At 43.1% G+C, this 25,456-nt stretch overlaps 1 protein-coding gene across 6 annotated transcripts in view; it reads right to left on the reverse strand.

Moving 5' to 3' along the window:
* Nucleotides 1–25,456, reverse strand: part of PPP2R2B (protein phosphatase 2 regulatory subunit Bbeta) — a 443,356-nt gene that overhangs the window by 97,127 nt on the left and 320,773 nt on the right. For all 6 annotated transcript variants that reach the window (XM_066342763.1, XM_066342764.1, XM_066342762.1 and 3 more), the window contains 3 exons: nt 14,963–15,060; nt 11,282–11,447; nt 5,618–5,730 (listed from right to left, as the gene is read on the reverse strand). In XM_066342763.1, coding sequence (XP_066198860.1) covers nt 5,618–5,730; nt 11,282–11,447; nt 14,963–15,060 — 377 coding nt within the window. The remainder of the gene's footprint in view (nt 1–5,617; nt 5,731–11,281; nt 11,448–14,962; nt 15,061–25,456) is intronic.

Here is a 25,456-nt window from a genome sequence, read left to right on the forward strand (position 1 = left end):
TAGCCAGTGGCTCAATTGGTTTGAATGTTGACCCCAGGCACTGAGGATAGTTCAGTTGATTTGAGTGTTGGCCCCTGGGCAGCGGGGGGGAGGGGGTGTTGCCAAGTGGATCTTGGTTGGAGAGCATGCGGGAGTCTATCTCCCCTCTTCTCAATTAAGAAAAAAACCCCCAACAAAACAGAAGCAAAAACACGTCAAAGCTTTAGGAAGTCATAATGAAAAGCATCGGAGTTGGGGTCCGATGGACTGCGTTTGAACCCCAGCTCTGCTATTTTCTAGCCATGAGGCGAATCCCTGGCCTGCTCTAAACTGTTGTCACTTCTGTAAGATCTACGCATTTGATAAATATGCACTAAGCACTTGAGCAGAGGCTTCAATGAAACGAGAAGGTCGAGTCTAGGATGATCAAGAGACAGTAACAGAACCTACCTGGGAGAGTTATTGTTAAGATGAAATGAGATAAGGATATTAACTGGATTTTATAGTAAGCACTCAATAAACACAGCTGCCATTATTATTATTATGTTATTATTATTATTATTTATATTAGCTGTAAAGAATGTTTGGATAAAATTCATTACCAAAATTGAACTCATTACATCCTTCATTTAGGGCAGCGGTTCTCAACCTGTGGGTTGCGACCCTGGCGGGGGTCGAACGACCAAAACACAGGGGTTGCCTAAAGCCATCGGAAAATACATATTTTATAAATATGGTTCTCAACCTGTCGCGACCCACAGGTTGAGAACCGCTGATTTAGGGGGAGGTTATGACATGTCACAGCTTGGGAGCTCACGCTTTTTGGACTCTCTTTTATAACTGGTTAAAAAGCAAGTTTCCACCTGGCCTAGGCTCCCAGGGCACTGGCTGTCAACCGTAAGGGGAGAAAGAAGAACTAGGTTCACCCAGTAGGGAGAAGTGCGCTAAGAGTGACTTCCTGCCACCCAGCTCCGTCCCAGGCTGATGCCATTACTTCAACCACGAGTTTCCCTGACCTGGAAGAGCTCTGGGGACCTCTTAGCCCTGGGCAATGAAAACTGAGAAAGAAAGGAATCTGGCTCAGTGGAACTATGGAAGACCTCAAGGTCTTTGTTTCTCCATGCTGAGGCCTGGACAGTCAATGTGTATGATGGATGGATGACAGTGAAAGAGGTGGGGGGAAGACAGGGAAACTGGGAGAGAGGGGGAAAGGGAGAGAGGGAGAGGAGGAAAGGGGGAGAAGGGGAGAGGAGAAGAAAAGGAGAGGGAAAGAGGGGGAGAGGGGGAGACAGGGGAGGGGGAGATGATAAAAGGGGGAGAAGGGGAGGGGGGAGGGGAAGAGGAGAAGGGGGAAGAAAAGGAGAGGGGAAGAGGGGGAGAGGGGGAAGGGGAAGAGGAGAAGGGGGAAGAAAAGGAGAGGGGAAGAGGGGGAGGGGGAAGAAAAGGAGAGGGGAAAAGGGGGAAAGGGGGGAGGGGGAGATGATGAAAGAGGGAGAAGGGGAGGGGGAGAGGGAGAGAGGAGAAGAGGGGGAGGGGGGAAGGAAAAGACACCGTGATCTGGAATAATAATGACACTAATTTTTAAGAAGACCATTCCACACAGTGTGGTGATTGCTGGCGGGGAGGCAGAGGGGGGGAGGCAGAAGAGGGTGGAAGGGGGATAGATGGTGATGGACACAGATTTGACTTGGGTGGTGAAGACACAATACAGTGTGCTGAGATGTGCTGTGTCATTGTGCACTTGAGACCTGAATAACTTTGTAACCAGTGTCACTCCAATACATTTAATAAGAAAAAGAAAAAGCATTCAAATGCTCAAATGTATGTGTCCAAGTTAAAGAGCCAGAGCTCCTGACTTTTAGTCCCAGCTCTAGAATAAGTGGTTGACAGACATTGGATAAACCACATTCTCTGAGTCTGCTTCACATTTAAGGGCTCAGGTCCCAGACCCAAGTAGATCAAGATTTGATTCTTAGCCTTGCATGATCTTGGGCATGTTATTTAACTTCTCTGAGCCTCATCTGTTCAATGGGCATTTCTAACAGTGAACTACACCTCATGAGGCAGTTCATGCAAATAGAGTGTCCAGAATAATCCATGGAATATAATAAATGCTCAATAAATTCTAGCTGTCAGCATTTTCACCTGCCAAATACCCATCCTGCCCTTCTCACTGGCTGTCCAAAAGATGAATCAAGGGATAGGATAAGAAAACACTTTGTGATGGAAATGGCACTTTGCTGCTAAAAGGTGTTATTGTTAATTTATCATCATGATTATTGCTTTGAATATTATGAAACGGAGCAGGAGATAATGTTTTCATAGAAGTGCTTCTCAAAGTCTCTCTGGGTAATAAGGGATCAGATTTGAAAGGCTATCCTCCATGAAAAAAGGGAAAAAAAATAGCCACATTCTTGCTTTGAAAAGCTGAACCTCCCAGCATGGAAACAGAACAGATTCATTACTCAGTGAGGATTAATTAGCTGTCGAGTATTATTAAACGTTCTCACTCTCAAGATCCACATAGAACTGGAAACTCTGAAAGGGGGCAGGAGGTAATCATAGCATAGGGAAGAAAAAAAAAGCCACAATTGCTGGTAATGCAAATTTCAAAAGCAGAGCATGTTAGTAAATTACAGTCTGATTAATATCATGTCAGCTCATTCTCTGTTTGGAGTCATTGTTCTGAATCTATGGTCTTCAGGGTTGCCTGATTTTTTTTCTTCTTCAACCACTGGGATCAAAATGTAAAGGAGGCTGGGCTTTTCAGCGGGACTGCGGATATTGACACTGAGGAAGAGGACATCTGAAAGCCTAGGAAGGTAGAGGAGTTGCAATCAGATACGAGTATGTACAATATTATAGCAAATGTTTCTCTCAAGTGGGTACAGTAACTGTTGAAATGAATGGAAAGTAACAGAGGCTCATAAAAACAGTAACTCAAAGGAAATTTAGAGATGATAGAGTCCAGTGACCACAGACCCTTTGTCTCCACTATTAGGGGCTCAGATTAAAACTATAGATTCCTTTGGACCACTCAACACCTGCTGAAGAGAATCACTGGGGCTGAAACCCGGGAATCTGAATTTGTAACTAATACCATGGTCACAGAACCACTGACCTTGTCTAGCCCTTGGCCATTTAGAAACTAAGCTTAGAGAGAGCAAATGTGATTCACTGGCCAAGGGTCACCCAGACGGTTAATAAGAAAGCAAGAACAAGAATTGGGATTTTTGAACGCAGCCCCACTTTGGGGCCTCCTTCCATGTATGACATGTTCAAGTCCACTTCCCAACATCACTGTCTTACTTTGGGAGTGATCTCTGCTCTAATGGACACTTACCCATGGGCCTTCTCTCTTCTTCATCACGAGGATGGCATCTCCGGGGCTAACCACAGACATAGGAAATCCGGAGGATGCCATGGACAACGGGACTACAGTTGGCATCTGAGAAATCCCCTTCACGTAGCAAACAAGGGCAGGTAACACATGGGCAGAAGTTCATGTTGTAAACGTCCCAGTGGGACCTAATCCACCTGTTTCCCTACAGGATTGTCAAGTCCTCCGGGCTGAAAGGCTCTATTCCTCCTGTATCACTATTAAGTGACTAGCTTAGTGCTTTGTCACTTAGTAGCTATAAGTGAATAGTTTGTAAATACAACAGTATAACAAATATATGACAAGAAAAATGGATATGAATTTTTCTCATATGCATAGGCCTACTAACAGTAGGGGGTGAATAACAGCCATCATAATGATGATAGTAATACAAAAACAACAGCGGGGAACTAATGTTACTGAGTGCTTTCTGCGAGACACGACACAGGCTGAGCTCTATATCTCCCACAATACTGCACTGAACCCTCACAAACGTCCCAGGAGGTAGTGACTGTCACCATCTCTGTTATGCAGATGCGACAATAGAGGCACAAGAGTTTAAGTAATGTGTCCAAAGCCCTAGGCAAGTAGCTCAGTTGGTTAGAGCGCCATCCCTGATATGCTAAGGTTGCAGGTTCAATTGCCAGTCAGGGCACATACAAGAATCAACCCATGAAGGCATAAGTAAGTGGAACAACAAATTGATATTTCTCTCTCTCTCCCTCTTCCTCTCTGTCTCTAAAATCACTAACTAACTAACTAAATAAATATTAATGTGTCCAAGGTCACCAGACTAAAAGCAATGGAGTCACAAGTCTAACCCAGGACAGGCTGATTCAACATTCACAGTCCTCAATGCTCTGCCCCCAGTTTCCAAGCCCTGAGCATTCAGAGCATCGACCAGTCTGATGGGGTGGGCTTGCTGGCTGTTCTCCAGGCTGCTCGAGCAGTCTGACAAGAGGAAGCAGAGCAGCCCATGCCTGTAGGCTCAGAGGAGCTCAAATGAAGACCAGGTACCCATTAGTACCAAGTAAACACATGTCAGCCTAGCGCTGTGGCCGGCCAAGAGTCTGTGCTCGAACAGCACCCACTCAATAAACATGAACAAACGAACGACCAAATGAAGGAACAAATAAACAAGCAAGCTAATCAGACACACAATGATCGCCCGATTCCCAGACCTGCTTCTAAACCCGGGGCGACAACCTCTTCTCCTCAGATGTACGTCACTGTCTTCCTTCTCAGTTTCTGGTCCTCAGAAGGGCAGCTGCCGTGTGAAAGCGCATATTTTACGTGGTTCGGAAAGTCCCGCGGGGCTCGGGCTGGTCCCGGTATGTGCCTGCTTTCCTGCTCGCACTGAACACGTCCAAAACTAAACCCATTACCCAGTCTTGAACCAATTTAACTTATACCTGGAGAGCCTTCCCTTAAAAGTCTGCTTTAAAGAAATCTATTTTTAACACCACTTCCCTAGGAGACCCTTCCTGGTCTCCCAGAACCAATGTAATTTCCCCCTCCTTTGATCAAACGGCAACTCTCTCCGACTCCCGCTGCATTTATCTCCCTCTAGTTAGTGTCATAATCATTTGTATATTAGTCCTACAAATCCTCTTCCCTTACCAGACTGTGCATTTCTGGAGGGCAGGAAGGAAGCTATTCAGACTAATAGTAGAGATCATTTATTGAGTCCCAGCCATGGAGTAAGGGCTTCCCACCCTTGCTGCGTTTTATCCTCATAAACCCACAGACAGCAAGGATTAGGCTCACCATTTTGCAGATGGATAAACTAAAAGTAGCTTGCATGGCTAGAGCTCAGAAAGGTTAAGTGGCTATGGGAGAGTCTGGTAAGTGGCAGAATTTGAACCCAGGCTTATTAGTTTTGAGTCATGTCTCCAATTTGTACCTGGGTAGTCCCATCCCCTGAACGTTGAATACAGGTGCTGCTTGAGCCATTTTAGGTAATGGGAACAGGCAGAGGCTAAGCCTACAGTAATATAGGGCATGGTCACATGAACAAAAGGAAATGCATGGATTCGTAGTCAGTGGAGCTTGACACCTGTCTTCCTCCATCTTCCACTGGACCTTGGGTAGTAGGGTCCTTCTCTGCTGTATCTACTTGGTCTCACATCGTAGTTGCAACCTACCCAGCAGCCAGCATGTGGCCAACCTTAGTAACCCATGCCTTGACCTTGGTGGCCGAGGAGACACAAAGACCGTGGTAGAAAACAAAAACAAAACAGAACAGCCTGGTGGACTCACCCGCAAGGTTGTGATGGTGGCAGGATCCCGAAGCCGGCCCTCCTCATCTTTTAGATTGTAGCCTTCTGGTCTTTTATCTCGCTCGCTGACTTTCCACAGCTTCACAGTTTTATCTGTGGAGGGCAACCAGAGGACACCGTGTTACAGCCAAGGAAAGCTTATAAAGGAGGTTTTATTCTGGGTAGGCGGGAGGGGGACCATAGGGGGGTTGTACACACAATAATGGAAGAAATTGCCACAGAACCTGGCTCATGTCAGGGGCTTCGGTGTATAAATCCGGTGTCATTTGAAGGCACAGCTCATGTTTCAAAACAAAAACATATAGCGTATAGAGACAAATGATCTTACCGACTGTGAGCTATTAAATTTACAACATCTTATACATTAATTTTGTTCATTCTATAAAAATATTTATTGTGCACTGAACAGTAAGAGTAGCCACATATCTAGAATTAACTATGTTAGCACTTGGCATGGAGAATTTATTTAATATTCACAAATCACAATGACAGGTACTATTATTAGTCTCATTTTTGTGACCCATTTTACTAAACGCTGCCCTTACCATGACCCAAAAGGATCTGCATCCCCTACTTCCTCAATATTTCTGATCTCATTATCCACCCTCTACCCTGTCATTCCCTACACCCCTGCCACATGGATTTATTAAAGCTTTTTGTATACATCAATCCCATTCCTGCCTCAGGACATTTGCACAAGCTGTGCCTTCTGCCAGGAGAGCCCTTTATCCTCTTTCTCATATGATTTTTTTCTTTGCTCTCTCCTTATATCCCAACTCTAGCCTTTTCTAAGCAACCTACATAAAAAATGTTTTCTTCATTATTTTCTAGCCCCTTCTTCCTCCTTTATTTTTCCTCATAGTGCACTTCACTACAAGGCAACCTATTATATTTACCTCACTAGAATTTAAAATCAATACAGAGGTAGGGATTCAGACTATCTTGTTCATCACTATACTGCCAGCAGTGACAAAAGTACCTAGGACATAGTAGATGTTCAATAAATGAGTTGGATGAATGAATGCCTCTCATCTTCCCAGTACATGTTGCTAGCATATTCAGGGAAATAAAATAATAATAAGATTTATCAAAATGCTCGTTTCCCTTTGCAGTCTCCTGGAGTCCCCATGTGGAAACTACCTTTCTCACCTTTGTCCTGTCCCCACTTACCACTTGCTGACACCTGTCATTCTCTACAGCAATAAAACGGGGTGAGAAGTCCAATGCCTGCAGGGGTCAGGCAGGCCAGGAGAGTGAGTGACAGGGGTTGGGGGTACTGGAGGGCTGGGACAGGATGCTCCACCTGCAGACGTTTGATTCCATTTCATAAAGAAACATGTTCGGGCCTAACAGATCATGTCCGTGGGCTGCAGGCCTTTGGAAGACTTGCTTATCAGATCCTGCTTTCGTGATTTGTACGTGTTCTGGCTTCTCTTCTGGAAGGCAGGGACTTGGTTGCCTTCTCTAATTCTCTTCTATGCCTGCACAAAGTAAGTGGGGAGCCATGCCCCTTGGGCCCCAAGCCCATGCCAACTCCAGCCAGCCATGTGGCTGATATTCCTTAAGTGACGCAGAAACAACAGTATCTGACTGAGCAGGGAAACAACTACAGAATGCCCAGTTAAATCTGAATATCAGATCAACAACGAGCCATTTTTTAGTATAACTGTATCCCGAGTAATCTAACCTTACAAATAAAGAGTCTTAACTCCTCTATGCCTCCACTTCTTTCTTTGTAGATTAAGGAAAGCCATGTCTTCCTCACGGGGCTCTTTCGAGGATTAAATGAAACACCGAGTGTACAGTGTTGGACTCCGTATCGGGCTTCTAATAAAGGCTCACGAATGGCAGTTCCTAGAGTCAGCAAATCGGGCAACTCTCTTGCAATAATAACACGTTTCTCTGACGGCGTTCGCTTCACCCAGGCTGATGGGGACACCTAATGTCCCCTCTGTGACACTGTCAGAGAAAGAAGCCACCCTGCTTCCCTGCCATTACTAGGGTCCCTTTCTTTTTGGCTCTTCCTGTCCCTCCTCCATCTCTCCTCACCAACAGCCTTGTCCTCACGGTCTGAAATACACCCTGTTGTGAAATGAGCGTTCAGCAACAATTTGGATAATTTAACAGGTAAGTGCCTCTGTTTCCTGAAATCTGGGAACCACTCAGGCTGGTCACGTCTGCTGGCACACCTGGCCAGGCTGCTGGTGTAAGATCTGCACACCCGCCCTGGTCTGTACTGGGACAGAAGGCGAGAAGCCCTTCCCCGGTGTTGGGCTGGCTGCAGCCTTCCTCTCTTTATGCCAACACTCTCTGGCCCTCCCCTCTCTGCATGTCCTGCCATATACTGAACTGTGACAAAAATGAAACATGGGTCATATCTATACAGTCGCTCGATTGGTTACTGATCAGCTGTGACTTAGAAGAATCCAAATCAGTGAATTTTTAACACCAAATATTTTCAATTGCTTGGCTTTGGAATACATCTCGTCCCATTTACAAAGCAATTCTTTTCTCACATTTTTCTTATGAACGATAACTTGCTGTATAGGTAAATAGAGAAATCATAGGCAAAGCATAAAACATAAAAATCACCCATAATCTCTCCAGTCTGGGACAATCATTAACATTTTGCATAGACCCTCATAGCATTTTTTTTGGGGGGGGGAGAAATAGAAACCTATAATATTACATATATAGACTTTGTAGTTTTTCATTTTATTTCCTTTTTATTACACAAATGTATAATAAACTTATATAAATATAGAAAATGAAAATGAGCATAAACATAAAACATTAAAATGTCTCTCAATTGTACTAGACAGAGATATTGTAAAAATTTTTGTGTACCCTTTAATTATATTCCTGTGTGCAATTATATAACTGTTTTAAATAGACATGCTAGACATAGTTCATGAATGTGCTTTTCTTCTTAATCATATCTTTCTATTCCAATACTTAATCCTATAAATATATGTATAATAGTAAGAATTTAATAATTAAAGGTCTAATAATGGGAGGTTTGTTAGTAAAGTATAGAAGAATCATATTCCTTTTATTAAGTGTTATAATATTGAATAAAAAACTTGGGTGCCACATTTCTGTTAAGAAAAAAATGGATTTACCCATGTCTCTTTGCTGTTTTCTTTAAAAGACATTAACAGTGGTTCTCTCTAGATAGAAACACTTTCATAATCTTTATTTGCTTCTCTATTTTCCAAAATTTTTTTTATGATGAACACAACTATTTTCAATATACTAAATCCAATATATAATACCTTCCTTTCTCATCATAGGTATCAAGACAGAAGTAGAAATCTATGTAAAGCAATATGATTTTATCTCACAAATAATTTTAAGATCTCGATTCACAACTGAATGTACGTTTTATTTTTCATTAAAAATTGTAATGTTGGAAATATATTCTAGCAGGAAGTAAAAATGGCACCCAACTATAATAAGATAAGCACTTTTTTTTTTTTTAAAAGATAATTGATGGTGAATTCAACCCAATTCCCCATGGTTGGGTTGCCTGGAGTCATTCTTGACTTTATTATCACAATGTTTCTTGACTCCCTATCTTGAAGTTTTGTGGATATAGAAGTCTGAGGAACATGTGGCTGTTACTATGAGTAATGACTTTTTCTATCTTCTGGCTGGCTCTCTGAGTAGTTTATCATTACTCATGGCAGCTTTTCAACACAATCTTATCATCTATCTTCATTTTCTCTTTTGTACAGTAATTCCAATTGTCTTCCATTAATTTTCGCATGTTAACCTATTTGGCTTAAGGGGAATTCTCAACCTCAATATTAGTATGAAAAAGAAAATCACAGAAGAACATGGGAATTCTTCTTATAAAGATCATTTGGAGATGCTGTTGGCATATGAAATAGCATCCCAAATGAGAAGATAATATTCTTGTTAATCAAAAAACTATTTAAAAACTCAATTAACAGAACATTATGCTATATAATTAATCTTCATTGCATTTCACTGATTTTTTCCCCATCCCCCAACCAAGGAGTTAATATGTCTTTGAATTTTATTGTGATAATCAATAGGCTAAATTTCACACAATAAAGTAAGCTAGCTATATAGCAGATAATCAGACACTTTCTCTGCCGGAAGTAATTAAGTTAAAATCACGAGCAGTCCTTTTTATTCTAAGCAGTGTTGAATTGGCATAGCCTTTGAGTGGAACTTCAACGATAAAATGAAGAGGGGAGGAAGTAAAACAAATTCATGTGGTTTGGCTTTCAAGAAACGGGGTTGAAAAAAAAATTAACAGAACAATAAATACAGTTACCAGAAAGAATTAAATTACTTGGAATCTGGAAAAGACAGACGAGTGGAAATCTGGTCGTGTTGAGATAAGCCATGCCTGAGTAACTCAAAACTGGCTGGTTCAGAATTGTCATTTTTTAAGATTTGTACACTGGCTTTATATTTAAGGGAGCTTTGGTTCGTGTGCATTAAAGAAAAAAATCCATCCTTTAAAAAAAAATGAAAAGCTCATCGTCAAAGCATAGAAAATAAAAGTGATACAAGAAACAAATTTATGTGATCCATAATGCAGTCAAAAATTAATCATGATAAATCTTTATTAGGTGTGTTTCCTTTTAGTCTTCAAAAGTGTGAATATATGTTTGATCATATTAGGTACATAGTTTGCATTTCTTCACTTGACATATGAGTATTTCCTTTTCTTTATAAATGTCAGGGATAGGCACATAGAAAATCCCTAGCTTTCTGATTTATATTTAAATATACACTCCACATAGACTCACACTTTGGATGAAGTGAATCACTCTCTGGCTTATTTGCTTGGGAGAGGGTGTTTAATTTTTTATCCACTAATCCTCTTAATTGTTATGCTATTCAATTAGCACCTTTTAGTATATGATTTTATTCTAAACTGTTTCGAGCACAGATAGCTTTTCATCAGAGCATTAAGAAACTTTAGGGTCGGTAATTCCACTGTATAAAGGCTTACCGAATTAATATAGAATTTGGCTCTCTATTCAACCTCTAACATACCCTCTCTCTCTGCCCTATTTATATCCACTCTCACTCAACCAACAAATGGTGTTTGGAAGAACAGGGAAGGAGAAAGAGGAAATAAAACCACTGCTTAATCAGTCCTTTGATAGGGTCCGTCTCTCTTTGTGACCCATTCTTGGAGAAACTGACTGTGTCAGAGAGATGCAGAACATCTGCTTAAAAAAAAAAAAAAAAAAGAACAACAACCCCAAAATACATTCAGGGATTAATAACCTCTATTCAGTATGCCAAACTCACAGGACAGCCTGTCGAGTTTCCCTGAACTGTGTTCCCAGAATAACATCCAGTGAATCTTAAGACAGGAAGTCACATTCCAAAAACACCTGGAAATAATCTGCGGAAGTCGAAAACTGCAGATAAAGGGTCTCAGAGAACTTGGTCAGAAACGTGTCATATTGAAAAAGAAGAACTACTATTTCCCGAGGACTCACTCTGCGCTAGGCGTGTTGCAAATACTGTTCCTTGGGCGTTCTGACAGCACTCAAGGTCAAAAAGGAAAACCGCATCTAAGAGAGACTGAACTCCACAATTTGCCTGCATATCTCTCTGAAAACAGCAGACAAGGGAAGTCACTTCCACATACCGTTAGTAGACAGAAGGAAGTAGGCTGCATTCTGCTGAGGGAGCCATCTTATTTTATTGATTTTTTCTTCTATTTCTAGACTCTTCAGGTAATCGAACTCGGGTTCATGACTCTGGAATGTGCTGTAAACATTGTATTCACCCCGGCGATGAACCTGATTTTTACTCTGCAGGAAGGGGATAAATAAATACACCAAAGATTAAAAGTCCCATTGGCCACCTGAAAATTCACCAATTTCTTATTTTGGGGGGCAGAATCATTAGGGTTAGGATGGGCATGATCATAACTGGCACAAGTTTTACCTTGGCTCAGAGACCTCCAAAACATCTGATCGTGTACCTCTGTTGGTAAATCTTAGTACCTCCATTATACATATATTTATAAATTATAAACACGAGTTTCTGTAATAATATATGGTATACACCATCATTTGCATTTCAAATAGTATATGATAAACATCATAACATATACATAGAAATAGAAGTTAAAAGAGGACATGATTTTAAAATCAACATAAACTTTAAAAATCAATATAAACTGAAGTTCTAATATTGTCTTTCTGCATCCTCATGGATGTCTTAACACCTTTTGGTGTAAGCCATCCTATGCTGACTTCCATATATCATATATACTTATGTTGATCCCTTAAAGAGAGTACAAAGCTATAGCAACAGCAGCTTTGATGGGCCTTTTAAAATCTCACCTGATTCTCACAAAATCTCTGAAAGGTAGGCAGGGCAGGAAAATGGACAAAAGAGGCTCAGAGATATTCTCCAAAGTCACAGGACTTCCAAATAGTAGATTTGGGCATCAGATCTTTCCCACCCCCCCCCCCTTTTTTTTTTCCTAACACTGGTAACAAAACAGACAGGAGCAGAGATGGCCTCCGCATCTCTGGGAGGCAATGAGACTCGACCTCTGGCTCCTCCCCTCCCCAGCTCTGATTATGCAAAGTGCAAACAGCAGGAGCTAAATAAATAATGAGAGAATGAGCCATAAGGGAAAGGGTCTGCAGAAAGGAGCAAGAGGAAGAAGAAAGATAGAGAGAAGGAAAAAGAGGGTGAGAAACAAAGAGAAGAAAGGCAAAGTGGGAAGGAAGATTTCATCTCCTGCATTTTAGGCCCTGAGTACCAAGAATTTTGACAGTCAGGCTTTGGAAAACTGTGTTCAAAAATTCAAATCCAGTTTTTCTCAGACATTTGTCATAAAAGCTTGACTTTAAAATTTTATTTATTTATTTTTGAAGTTTTATTTATTGATTTCTCAGGAGGGGTGGATGAGAAGTAGTTGTTTCACTATAGTTGTTCATTGGTTGCTTGTCATATGCACTTTGACTGGGCAAGCCCAGAGTTTCGAACTGGCGACCTCAGCATTCCAGGTTGACTCTCTCCACTGCACCTCCACAGGTCAGGCATAAAAGCTTGACTTTTTTTTTTTTCTGTATTTTTCTGAAGCCGGAAACGGGGAGAGACAGTCAGACAGACTCCTGCATGTGCCCGACCGGGATCCACCCGGCACACCCACCAGGGGGCAATGCTCCGCCCCTTCGGGGCGTCGCTCTGCTGCGACCAGAGCCATTCTAGCGCCTGGGGCAGAGGCCGAGGAGCCATCCCCAGTGCCCGGACCATCTTTGCTCCAATGGAGCCTCGGCTGCTGGAGGGGAAGAGAGAGAGAGAGAGGAAGGAGAGGGGGAGGGGTGGAGAAGCAGACGGGCGCTTCTCCTGTGTGCCCTGGCCGGGAATCGAACCCGGGACTTCTGCATGCCAGGCCGATGCTCTACCACTGAGCCAACTGGCCAGGGCAAAAGCTTGACTTTTAATGAAAGGCTCAATTTAAAATATATATATATATTTCTGGGTGGGTATTAACACCCAAACCAAAATCTCAGCTTCCAGATGGATGCTGACACCCAGGTGTTAAATGTATTTATGAGGGCGCTGAGGCTAGTTCCCACAGCAAACCCTTCGGGACTCTTGAGAAGTTACTCACAGAAATGAAAAACAGACCTGACCCAGGTATTGTCACATGTCCGTTTCAACCTCAAGCTTCGCTGCTAAACTGCATATTATTACCCTGGACATTTACTTCATATTGAACCAAACCACCCTCCTTTGGAAAACGTGTCCCCTAACAAATCATTCCCATATCTTTCAGTAAATTAAAATAGGTGAGACCTATAAATAGTGAACAGGAAATGTAGATCGAAATATTACTGGTAACATCCTGCCCTGGGTAATTTATGCTAAATAGCTTCTCCGGTTCCTCTTTATCTATGAACCTAATTGGATTTTTTTTTTTTTTTAATAAAAATGAAGAAAGAGGTTTGGAAATCAGTTTTAAGAAGAATTTCAATGCTGACATACTTGTGACTAGCCTGCCTACTGCAGAGAAGACCAGTCCACCTTAACAATAAATTTATACGACTGTTGATTTGGTACCATCCAAATCAGACTGTCAAGTGTGTATTGGATGTGCCAGACCAATTAGCACTCGGCAGCTCTGGAAAAGCAGGAAAAATTCCAGGTCACGAAGAGCTATTAGCTCCTACTTGCCAACCACATTTCCTGCTTCCAGGGCCAATGGAACAGTCTGGGTGCCTGATTTAATGCTGAACACTTGAGTTTATACAGAAACCCCGAGGGATTAGGATGCCCTTATAGAAATTAATTGCAAATAATGTGCAATTACCAAATATATCACTTCTAAATGAGGCTCCCCCCCCCTTTTTTTTTGAGGGGAGGTGGGACAGAAGTGGCTTCGAGGCACAAAGCAGGCTTTAAATTGCTAGGGAAGTCTCTGGCGAAAGCTTCCTCCTGCATGGGGCCTCCCCCTCCCCCCCTATGTGGTGCTGGGTGAATCTCAGAAGCAGCTAGGAGCAGATGGGACAGTTACTAGAACACAGACTGGCCTTCTGGAAGCTCCAGCGCCATGCCAGGGGAGGCCCGGGAAATCAAATCGGGCCGTGACTCCATTCTGACGAAACAGAAGCGGACACCCCCCGAAACTCAATTTATATGAAAAAGAGAAACAATTCCTAGTGGAACCCAAGTCCTCAGGAAGAAACGGGCTTGTTGAGATTCAGTGGAAATTGGAACTCCTGCTGAGAAAGCACACGGCATACGGCCTTCGGCTCCAGGGGCCTTGGTGTCACCTCCAGTCAGGGATGTGCCCTGTGCATTGCTCAGATGTCACTGAGGCGCCGCGCTCCCTTTGGCAGGGTAAGCGATCGTTTCCATCTCTAAGGACCCAAGCTGTCCTTTTCCGCATCTGTTGGCAAAGAACTTTTTTCTTCCCCTCCTACCTATTCTGTAGGAGCTCCTGGAATGAGGGGAGGCTTAATTTTAATCACCTGAAGATAAATTTCACTCCTAAAAGGAGGAGTCATGCACAGAAAGCACCCATGGATGGCACTTTGTGGGTCAGATGAGACAGGAGGTCATCACGAATGTGAAACATCCAGGTTTAAAAAAGATTAGGCCGTGCCCTGGGGAAAGGCCCTTATTTTCAGGTGCTTTTATGAGCTGGAAGGTGGAACTGTTGATGTTAATGACTTTTTGGCAGTTTTGAGTTTGCTAGCAAAGCAGCAAGGTGAAGGGCAACACATGTGAGGATTAAGGAACAGTAGGAGGCCTCCTTTAAAAAGGGAAGAAAATAGGCATTTTGCATTCACTTGCCACTTACCTCCTGCTCTCGTTGAAATATTACAACCCGACCCCCTTTGTCCCCTGTCGCTAGTAATTCTCCCGTGTGGTTGAATTCTACCGTAGAGATAATGTCAGCTGAAAAGAAGAAGACAAAGGCAATTTAAGTAACTGCACACTTACTTTGGAACGATAGATAATAGACATACTTTTCTGAGCATTTTAAGGGCTTAGGGCTTTGTCTCTGCAGTGGAATTTACAAGGGTTTTATGTTCTGTGTTTTAAGTGCCACTAGAAGTGGCACTTGGGAGGGTAGATTTCCTAGCTGCCCACACGGGTGCTGTGGTCTCTTAGAATGTCCGTGGAGAACAAAAGGAGAAAGCCCATTCAGACCCTTTTATTTTGGGCAAAAGAAAATGAATTTCTTGAAGGCTCAGGGAAATGGCAATTTGCTTTGATAATTTCTACCAGCCACAGAGCAGGGACCCACCCCTGAACTTTGTGCGTTTCCCTTTCTTCTACATCAAAGGCACTTCCCCAAACAGGTTTCAGGGGTGGCTATGCTAATGAGGGCTGGGATGCTTGAAGCTCAGACGTGGAGGAAAATCCTTGGCAATCTCTGCAAGTTGGAAATCCAAGGAAGGATCCCACAAATGCTTCACCTTGACCCATGCACCCTCTTTGTTGTTGAGCCCAATACACCTTTCTGGAAGAGCACAGCTTTACTCTAACCCCAGGAGAACGGTGCTGAGAAAACGGGGTCATGAGGTCAGAGGGGAGAGGGCAACGGGTCCCCTGTATTCCCAAACAGAAAGTACACAGGCTCCAGGATCTCGGATCACAGATAATTGCCGAAGGAACGCCAGCCTGCCAAGCCTGTCTTCAATGCTGGCTACCCCCAGAGGAATACGGACAGGTAAATTACCTATGATTAGATTTATTAGGGCTATTTTTAGAAAAATGTCAAAGGTTAATTCTTGTGCAATTATTCCCCTGCAGGGCTCCAACAATTGCTACCGGGAGTTCAAATAAGTTTAGGGGGGGGGGGAAATTATGACTCTGGCCTTTGAGAGAAGAACATTCAGAAGATTTTGTCCATGTGAGGAAGCCAGGGCGAAGCAAGCGAGCTGGAAAACGAGAGCGATTACCCCTAAATAATTCACATCTCAAATCTTACTTTAATATCATCATTTCTGGGTTTTCTTTGTATGCCTGATTTATTTGGGTAAGCAGTGTACAGTTCCCCATTTTTCATGTAACTATCCGTCCTTTTCCAGGTATGAAAACGCTCCTGACGGTCACTCGTTATGCAGAAGGAAGCAGAATTAAAGAAGCCATAGTCACTTTCAAGCTAGGCACATTTAAAAGAACAGTTCATGATTTCTCATTTGGGCCTCTTAGATGGCTGACCCTGGGACAGCTACTTCTAAGCTCTCCGGGGCCACTAGGCAAAATAGAGTGAAGAAACCAGGTGAAGTAGAAAGCGTGTGTCCCCTCTTAGGGGACAAGTGGCTGCTCAGTTTAAAGCCAACTGTGGCCATGAACTGTTGCCAGATATTCTGATCTTTTTAGAAGAAGCTGGAAATCTAGATTTTTTTATGCAAAATCTCTTAACTTTTACCTATGGGCAATTGATTATTTTTAACACTTGGATATTTAAAAACTATAACCTTGTCTATGGGCTGAATATGGTGTGTGAGTCACCACTTTGTGATGTCTGTCTGGTCTAGCTATAGTCTTCCTTCAGAAAAGACCACCCCATTTCTTACTGATGATCTCAGCCGGAAATCTAGCCTAGCCCCTCAGAAAGAGCCCTCCAAATCAATGCTGTTCTGAAGGAAACACGAAATAAGCTGCCTGGTTTTTCAGTTCCCCCCGTGAGTTTAGAGGGCCTGTTTCTATAACAAGTGTCCATTGAGGAGTAAGAAAGTCCCGCAGGGCTGGGAGGCCAAGCACCTCGAGTGAATTGCTGGACCACTCTTGTTAAATTTTGCACATCTTAGCAAAGCACTCTCATGTATTGAGGAGGGAGGCGGCTATTTAACGTGTGCAGTCGTTTCAGAATTCCCCGGCTGAAATGCACTCTCCGTGACTGCTGGGGCTCTTCAATGAGTGGTCAGCCATGGGGTTATTCACAGAGCTTTCTGACTTGGGTGAAACCTAATGAAGGCATGGTTGTTCCTCTTCCCTTTCAGCTCTGGTCAGACACTAAGGAGCAAGTCAAAGCTCTCAAAAAAAAAAACCACCTTTCAGAGAAAAAGGGTAGTGGGGGAGTACTGAGAGGGTGCTGGGCACCAGGCCTGGGGACTAACAAGACCATGCTCCAGACTTTAGGGCTAAGATGCTGCTTAAGAATGGTTTACACACTGGCTGGTGGCACAGTGGATAGAGAGCATCGGCACAATATATGGACATCCCAAGTTTGATTCCTAGTCAGGGCACACAGAAGAAGTGACTATCTGCTTCTTTTCCCCTCCCCTTTCTTTCCTTCTTCCCCTCCCACAGCCAGTGGCTCAAGTGGTTCAAGTGTGGCCTCGGGCGCTAAGGATCACTCTGTTGGAGTGCATCAGCCTCAGGTGCTAAAAATAGCTCAGCACTGAGCATTGGCCCCCATATGGGGGGTTGTCAGGTGGATCTCAGCCGGGGCATATGTGGGAGTCTGCCTCACTACCTCCCCTCCTCTCACCTAAAAACAACAACAAAAAAGTCCTTCCTCTCAGGGGCCATGTTAACACAGGTGCTGGAGTTCTGGGTGGGCTTCAGGGTCCATGCAATGGACCTTTTGGTGAAGTTGGGTATCAAAAGAGTTAAATAGTTTTTTCCAAGGTCAGCCTCTGGCTCTGTTTCCAAGAAACTGTCACTCCAAGGGACACAAGAACTCACTTTCTCAAGGATGCCATATACAGTGTCTTTTTCACCCAGACTCCCTTCCGAAATGTCCTCATTCTCCCTTTAAGATCTGCACAGGTCAAAACAAGATAGGGTTTTAAAAAAATCAATTAATTCTAAGACATGGATCTGTTCATTCATGTAAACTCCTCGTCACTACACAGGACGCATAAAGCATTCTTCCATGCTCTGTGTAGGACACAAATTTCAAGATCCCCACCCTCTAAGTGATTTCAACTGAAGTTCAAAAATAACTCATCTGCTCTCCTGCCCTCCAGCTTCTACAGATGAATTCTGCCTGCCAGAGCTATTTTTACTCACTATTCCCTCGGCCTTTACAAAGGAATTCACTTTCTTTTGTATTTGCTAAATGTCTTTCACATGGGCACACGATCCATACTATTTAAAATTTGTTAGGAAAGACCACTGGATCTCAACTATCATGATATCTGCAGCCCCCACCAGTAGAGTTACACCTAGGTTAAGGCATGGTCCCAAGACCCCATCAAATTAAATTGCTGCCTGAAGCTATAGCACATTTTAAAACATGAGGAACCATAGATATCCACACAGAGCATTCACCACATATAAGAACAAAGAATTGTGTAACGGAAGGAGAAAGATCAAAGAAATGATGCCTACTAGAGAGCATATGTCCAGGCAAGATGCTGCAGTGGGGTCTGTGACCCAATGAGGACCTGCCATGAAGGCACCAGTATGGGGGTTTGGAATAGCCAGGCATAAAAGAAACACACACACACACACAGTAGGATTCAAGCGCAAGTCTAAGTCACATGATCCAAGTCAGTTATTGTTAGAACTCTACATTATGGGACATTAGGCACGGTCCTGGCTTATAAAAATGTCTTTTTCGTTTTCTGAGTGTTATTATTATTGGTGCTATGTTGCCCTCAAGAACCTTGTAAGTGAAAGAGCGGTTGGCACAGCAGAATTCTGAAATTCCTTAGTTCTCCTGCCAAGTCCTTACCTTTATTTTAATCCTGCCAGCCGGTTGGTCTATATATTAGGTTGCTTCTATCTAGCGATTGTCTACCACCCTTTGCAGCATTTGCTTGAGTTAACGCCTGTTTTGAACTTTCTTGTTTCCTGGCTCATTTATCACTGCTAAGCCAGTAGGTGTAACCAGAATATGTTACTGCCCCATCCATCTCTGCATATCTTCATCTATGACTGTTTAATAATTGATGCAAAACTCATGAATCATCCCACATTCCAATCTCAAGATACTGAACCTTCTGATACACATTCTCCCACGTTTGCGTCATGCTCTTTGGGAGAGCAGTGTAAACTGGAAAACTTAGGCTGCTCAAGACAAAACTACTTTTCTAGAAATAGGATATGGTGAGAACAATAAACCAGCAAACTTCAAGTCAACAATTTCATCTGAAATCAGTCAACAGATATTAATTCATCAAGTTTAACATGACTCTGGCCTTTAAATGATTAGCTCATATGACACAATTTTATTCAATGCCCAGCCTTTCATGCTGTTGAACAAAAAACTATAAACAGAGCATTTTTCCTCTGTTCTATGGACATGTGAACCAAGTACATGCTTTTGACTCAAAACAAAAAACAGAACCCAAAAGGAGTTATAGAGGTCAAATGTGGTTAAGGTGATTTTTAAAGGAAGTGTGACATTTGCCCTGTTCTCCATCTATTTGTGTTGATTTAATTTCCACAAGATGGTGGCCCGGTGACCCGAATGGACACTACCCTAAGACCGATTTTTTTCTTTTTTTAAAATCAACCTCAGGCCCTGGCCATTTGTCTCAGTGGTAGAGCATCGGCTTGGCATGTGGAAGTCCCGGGTTCGATTCCCAGTCAGGGCACACAGGAGAGGCACCCATCTGCTTCTCCACCCCTCCCCCTCTCCATTCTCTCTGTCTTTCTCTTCCCCTCCTACAGCCAAGGCTCCATTGGAGCAAGGTTGGCCTGGGCACTGAGGACGGCTCCATGGCCTCTGCCTCAGGTGCTAGAATGGTTCTGGTTGCAATGGAGCAATGCCCCAGATGGGCAGAGCATTGTACCCTGGTGGGCATGCTGGGTGGATCCTGGTTGGGTGCATACAGGAGTCTGTCTCTCTGCCTCCCTGCTTCTCACTTCAGAAAAAAAAAATCAACCTCAGCATTCCACAAAGGTCCGAAACTAGTAATTCCATATATAAGACTCCATTTTCCTGAATAATAGAAATTGAGTTGGCAATTATATTCATGTGATGGTGAGGTGGGGGAAGGAGGGATCCCCTGCTCCATGCCCTCTTGCCCACAGTACCATGCTGGGCTCGAGTCTGTGTGCTGCCAAGGCCCTGGGCTGAGGCAGGCACCTGGAATATTAGGCGATGTACAATTCAAACAGCAGGATGACTATTTGGACCAAATGATGACTCAGTTCAACGTTAGAGGGGACCTAAACCCAAATCCTCTGATGGGACAATACCTTACTCAGCATCAATCATAGGCATAGGGATTAAAATGAGAGGGAATGCAATTTAGTCTTCAGAATTCATTAAATGTTTCATCTTTCATCTAAGAAACATTTTGTAAATAATACTATAAAGTCTTTTACCCTACTTGTATCAGCCGACTCATTCCACCTAATCCATACTCCAGATTGACTCTAAACAGAGTTTTCTGTTTCTTCAGTGAGGATGGAAAATAGGTTTCAAAACACATGGCAAAGGTGCAGAAAGCTTGTGTTGAGAAGGGTTTGGAAGTTTCCTCCCAGCCTGAAGTGCAGTGATTAATTGGTGATGAGCCCTGCAGTGAGGGGGGGTAGCATGTATACCCTTTGTCATCCCTACACAGGGGCCTCTGGACAGATTGGCAATGACTTTGTGGATTAAACCAACAGGGGATTCTTAGGCTCCCCGGAGAGAATGAAAAATATTCCTTTGATCTACATAAAACCGTGGACTCCTTTCTGGGTTCTGGTTCATGATCCAAAGTCACCATTCATTTTCTTGGATAAAGTTTTCTCTGGCAAGTTTTGATAACTGAAGTAGTGTGTTGGCACATTTTTCTTACTAAGATAGAAGAAAAAAAGAAGTCTGATTAAGGCCAAGCAAGATACTGATACTGCCCATGTACTGCTACTGGGATTGTGCCAAAATAGCCTTGTTGATGTTAACATATTGTAAAATTTAAGAGAGAATCAAGCAATAACAATATAAGATGATTGCTATTTTGTTAAAGTATTTTCATTTCAAAATACATCTTTTTTAAAAAAACTGTTAGAGCAATACATACTTACTAAAACTTCCAGTAATACTAAGAAGATGCTTAAATATAAAATAAAATCTTCCCCACAATATGACTCCACTGGACATAACATTTAATTCTGGTAAATTCACAAATATAGGGAAAAGGTCCGTCAGGAAGAGGCCAAAATGATATTTCTTTAGTGCAGAATGTGGATGGTTAATTTATTTTCTTATAGTCTTTTTTTTTCTAATTTTTACCATGAGCATAAATACATACGCAATTTTTACTCATAGACAATTGTACTTGGTTTTCAGACTAAATAAGAGATTTTAGCATTAATCTCAGTGAATTTTAGAACTTTAAAAAGTTTTCTGTTTTTTAATTCCCATGTAGTAAAATTCACTTTTGGTGGCTTCCAGTTTTATGGGTTTGGAGAAATGCACAGAGATGTGTATCCACTATCACGATCATGATAGAGAACAGTCTCACCACCCCCAAAATGTGTCTTCTTATTGCCCCTCTGTAGTGAATGATATTCCAAAAGGAATAAAATTATGAAAATAAACTGAGCTGACAGGTATATAAGAGCTTCCAAAAGTTAAAAATGTGGTGTAAATACAGTGAGTGCCTTAGTACGACTGGTCTCTACAGATACGGCTCAACTCATTTGGAGCCAAGGGCTATTTTCTCACTATTCAAAGGTTTTGGTTTTCATAATTTTACTGCTTAGATATTATCACCATTTTGTTTTTTAGGGTGGTGGGAAGCTCAATGCATCAATAAACTTTGGCCAACTTGTATCACAAACTAGGTTCATGCGGGAAGTTTTCTGCCCTTTGATCTTTGCCCTTTGTCTTTAAATGGGACTGTATTGGAGTCCAGCTCAGCATCATTAACCTCCTCATTTGACCCTATTTCTCACATTCCTTTAGCTTGGTCCCAGTGACAGTGGTAAATATAAAGTTCTGAGTAGCAATAACAAATAGATCTAATCTTGCTTACCAATTTTTTATCACTTGGAAGACTCTGACTGTTGAGAAGAGTTCTGAGGTCATAGCAGGGCTTAGTGGGAGAGTGTTGTGATCAATTAGTCATGTCTGCCACGGGCATGGGCATAGGCAATGGATATGCTACATGCTTGCTGTCCCGATCTTCTGTAATACTTTCGGGTCCAGAATTATTCTTTATCCCCAATCAGTGTCTGATATTTAGACCAAATCCTTTTCCTTTTATTTGAATATAGTTAACTCTTTGTATACTGGTCTTAACTTGAACTTGGTGCTGGGATTCCTCTTATATGAAAAAAGGCAGGTAGAGGGACCAACAGCCTGAGATCCTCAGATTTTCTCACAACTGCTGCTTCCTATTTAACCACAAGCATCATGCTAGAAAATGGGTGCTGTTTAAATGTCAGTCTGCCTCTGTAGACCAAGTTCATTGAGGGCAGGTACTGTGTGGTGGCACACTCTTGGCTGGCTACTTCTTCTTTTTTTTTTTTTTAATTTATTTACTCATTTTTTTAGAGAGGAGAGAGAGAGACAGAGAGAGAGAGCAAGGAGAGAGAGAGACAGAGAGAGAAGGGAGGAGGACCTGGAAGCATCAACTCCCATATGTGCCTTGACCAGGCAAGCTCAGGGTTTCGAACCGGCGACTTCAGCATTTCCAGGTCGACGCTTTATCCACTGCGCCACCACAGGTCAGGCCTTTGGCTGGCTACTTCTTTTGTCCTTGCCTGCCTCCTACTAGAGGGACTGAAAAATGCAGATAATTGCTTCCCAGCTTTCCTCATGGCTACGGATGGCCATGTGACCCAGATCTGGCCAATGAGGCAGATAGGAAACTGCTGGGGGACAAAACGACAGAATTTCTAAGAAAGATTTTTCTTCCCTGAATAAAAGGAAGGAAGCGAGTAAGGGGATATCTTCTGGCAGCTCTGACTGCTCCTTGCTTCCTGCCTTTGTATGTGGTTATATGTGGCCAGAGCCCATGATGCTGTGACAGCCATCATGTGATCATGAGGTAGTAAGTCCGAAGATCTTAAAGAGCCTATCAGGCAGTGTATGACATGGAACAATAGGACAATGCCTCTGATGATAGCACTGAACTACAACAACCTGCCTTAGAGACAGCCTGTGTCTGGACTTGTTAAACAATAGATAACTAGTGGTTTAGGCCACTGTTGAACCACAGGTTTTTTGTTATTTGCATTTAAATACATTCTAATGGACATGTATTCCTATCTTTTGTTTTCCTCATAGCTCTTTGAGCAGGATCAGATTACTAATGCATGTTGGATGGAAATTTCCACTCACAAACATGCACATTTTCATTGTATTTTTACCGCAACCATTTTTTTTTTTTGCATGTGTTTGGTTGCCAGTACCGGTATTGAGATGGTTTGTTTATCTCCCTTCCCCTGTGTGGAAATGGAGCATTACTTTTTGACCATCAAATATGAAAGCAGTTTATTGGAATAGCATGCCCCCCACACTAATTAATCATGGTGTCCATCATAAAATTATGACTTCAAAGGGACCAAGCCATGCCCTCCTCAGGAGCCAAGTTCTCCCTGGTAATATGCAGGAAGCCCACCATGCTTGCTGAGCTGTGACAATCCAGATGGCAGGAAGCAGGTGAGTAATGAATGCTGTGCTGTTCCCATTAAAACGCACACAGCTTCCCCACGCCGACCGAAGCCTCAGCACCGACCAGGTGTGAGACGACCCAGGCCGTGGGGGTGGATGGAGATCACCTTTCATTCCCAACATGCTTCTGCAACACAGACACTGAGAAGAGAGAATCTTCCTGCAGCTGGAACAAAACTTACCTACATGGCAAAGGAGCTTTAAAAATTATAAGCCATCTAGGTACCAAAAAATGCAGTGGGAAATTGATGGCAGTCCAGACTTGCCTACTAACCCCAAGCCTGTGTGGCTTGCAGTGGAATCTGCCGTCAGGGTGTCTGCCATCTGTCACCTGCTCTTTTGGAAAGCAGAGGAGTAATTAACTGCTTGGGCAATGCAAACTCTGTCAGTCATGCAGATCTATCGTCTACACAACATGGGGCACCGCCCTGGCCGGTTGGCTCAGCGGTAGAGCGTCGGCCTAGCGTGCGGAGGATCCGGGTTCGATTCCCGGCCAGGGCACACAGGAGAAGCACCCATTTGCTTCTCCACCCCTCCGCCGCGCTTTCCCTCTCTGTCTCTCTCTTCCCCTCCCGCAGCCAAGGCTCCATTGGAGCAAAGATGGCCCGGGCGCTGGGGATGGCTCTGTGGCCTCTGCCCCAGGCGCTAGAGTGGCTCTGGTCGCAACATGGCGACGCCCAGGATGGGCAGAACATCGCCCCCTGGTGGGCAGAGCGTCGCCCCTGATGGGCGTGCCGGGTGGATCCCGGTCGGGCACATGCGGGAGTCTGTCTGACTGTCTCTCCCTGTTTCCAGCTTCAGAAAAATGAAAAAAAAAAGAAAAAAAGAAAAAAAAATGAAACAACATGGGGCACCTACTGCTGACCCCAAAGTCGGTGGGACTTCAGGTCCAAAATGGGAAATCTCATCACACAGGCAGGGGGATAGGCACTCTTGGGCAGGAAGTATGCCACCCACACACACTTAGCATGGAGTCTGTTTGGCATGCCTTTGGTCAAAACTTTTGTGGTGCCAGATGCTCTGACATCAGTAAGACATGGCATCTGCACTGTGGAAGCTAAAATTCCCCATGTCTGTGGGTCGGCTCTAATGTGACTGCTTTAGGAGAGCCTTGCGTGACTTCACCCCAAACCCAGACAATTCCCTTTATGATGCAGCCTCACCTCGCCTCACACTTGTCCTACATCACGGTTATCACCACTTTCCATGAGCACTTACTGCAATGGTAACAGAGTCTGTTTAAATGCCTTCCTCAGCCTTGAAATTGTAAATTCCGTATAGAATGTATTCATCATTGAACCTTCAGTGCCTAGCTGAGTGTCTTAATATATAACAGGTGCTTCTTCATTATTTTGTTTTGTTTTGTTTAGTGAATGACTGAAAGAGAGCCCAAGAAATCCCACACCAAAGTGGACCAACACATACAGACTGGTTACCCTAAAGAAAGACCAAAGAACAAAATATTTATGTTGGTGGAATACAGAAAAGATTTTTTAAGGGCTATGAGGCAAGGGGAAGTTATTATTTGGAAAACTAGGACTTTAGGACCAGATAGATTGATCAGTAAAGAACAGGCTTTATCTTAAAAAGCCTTTGTAGCATTGGCAAGGAATTAAGAGTCCTGTGAATCATAGGGAGAGAAGAGAACAGATGGGCTGGTGAAGAGAGGGTGCTAGAATATGGTGCTACTTGGGAGTGGGCATGGGCATGGCAGTGAGACGATCCAAAGGGCATTTAAAGCAAACAGGCCTATAGTTCTGGGCATCTCTTTAAATG

This window comes from Saccopteryx leptura, chromosome 6, assembly GCF_036850995.1.
Source record: "Saccopteryx leptura isolate mSacLep1 chromosome 6, mSacLep1_pri_phased_curated, whole genome shotgun sequence".
NCBI lineage: Eukaryota > Metazoa > Chordata > Mammalia > Chiroptera > Emballonuridae > Saccopteryx > Saccopteryx leptura.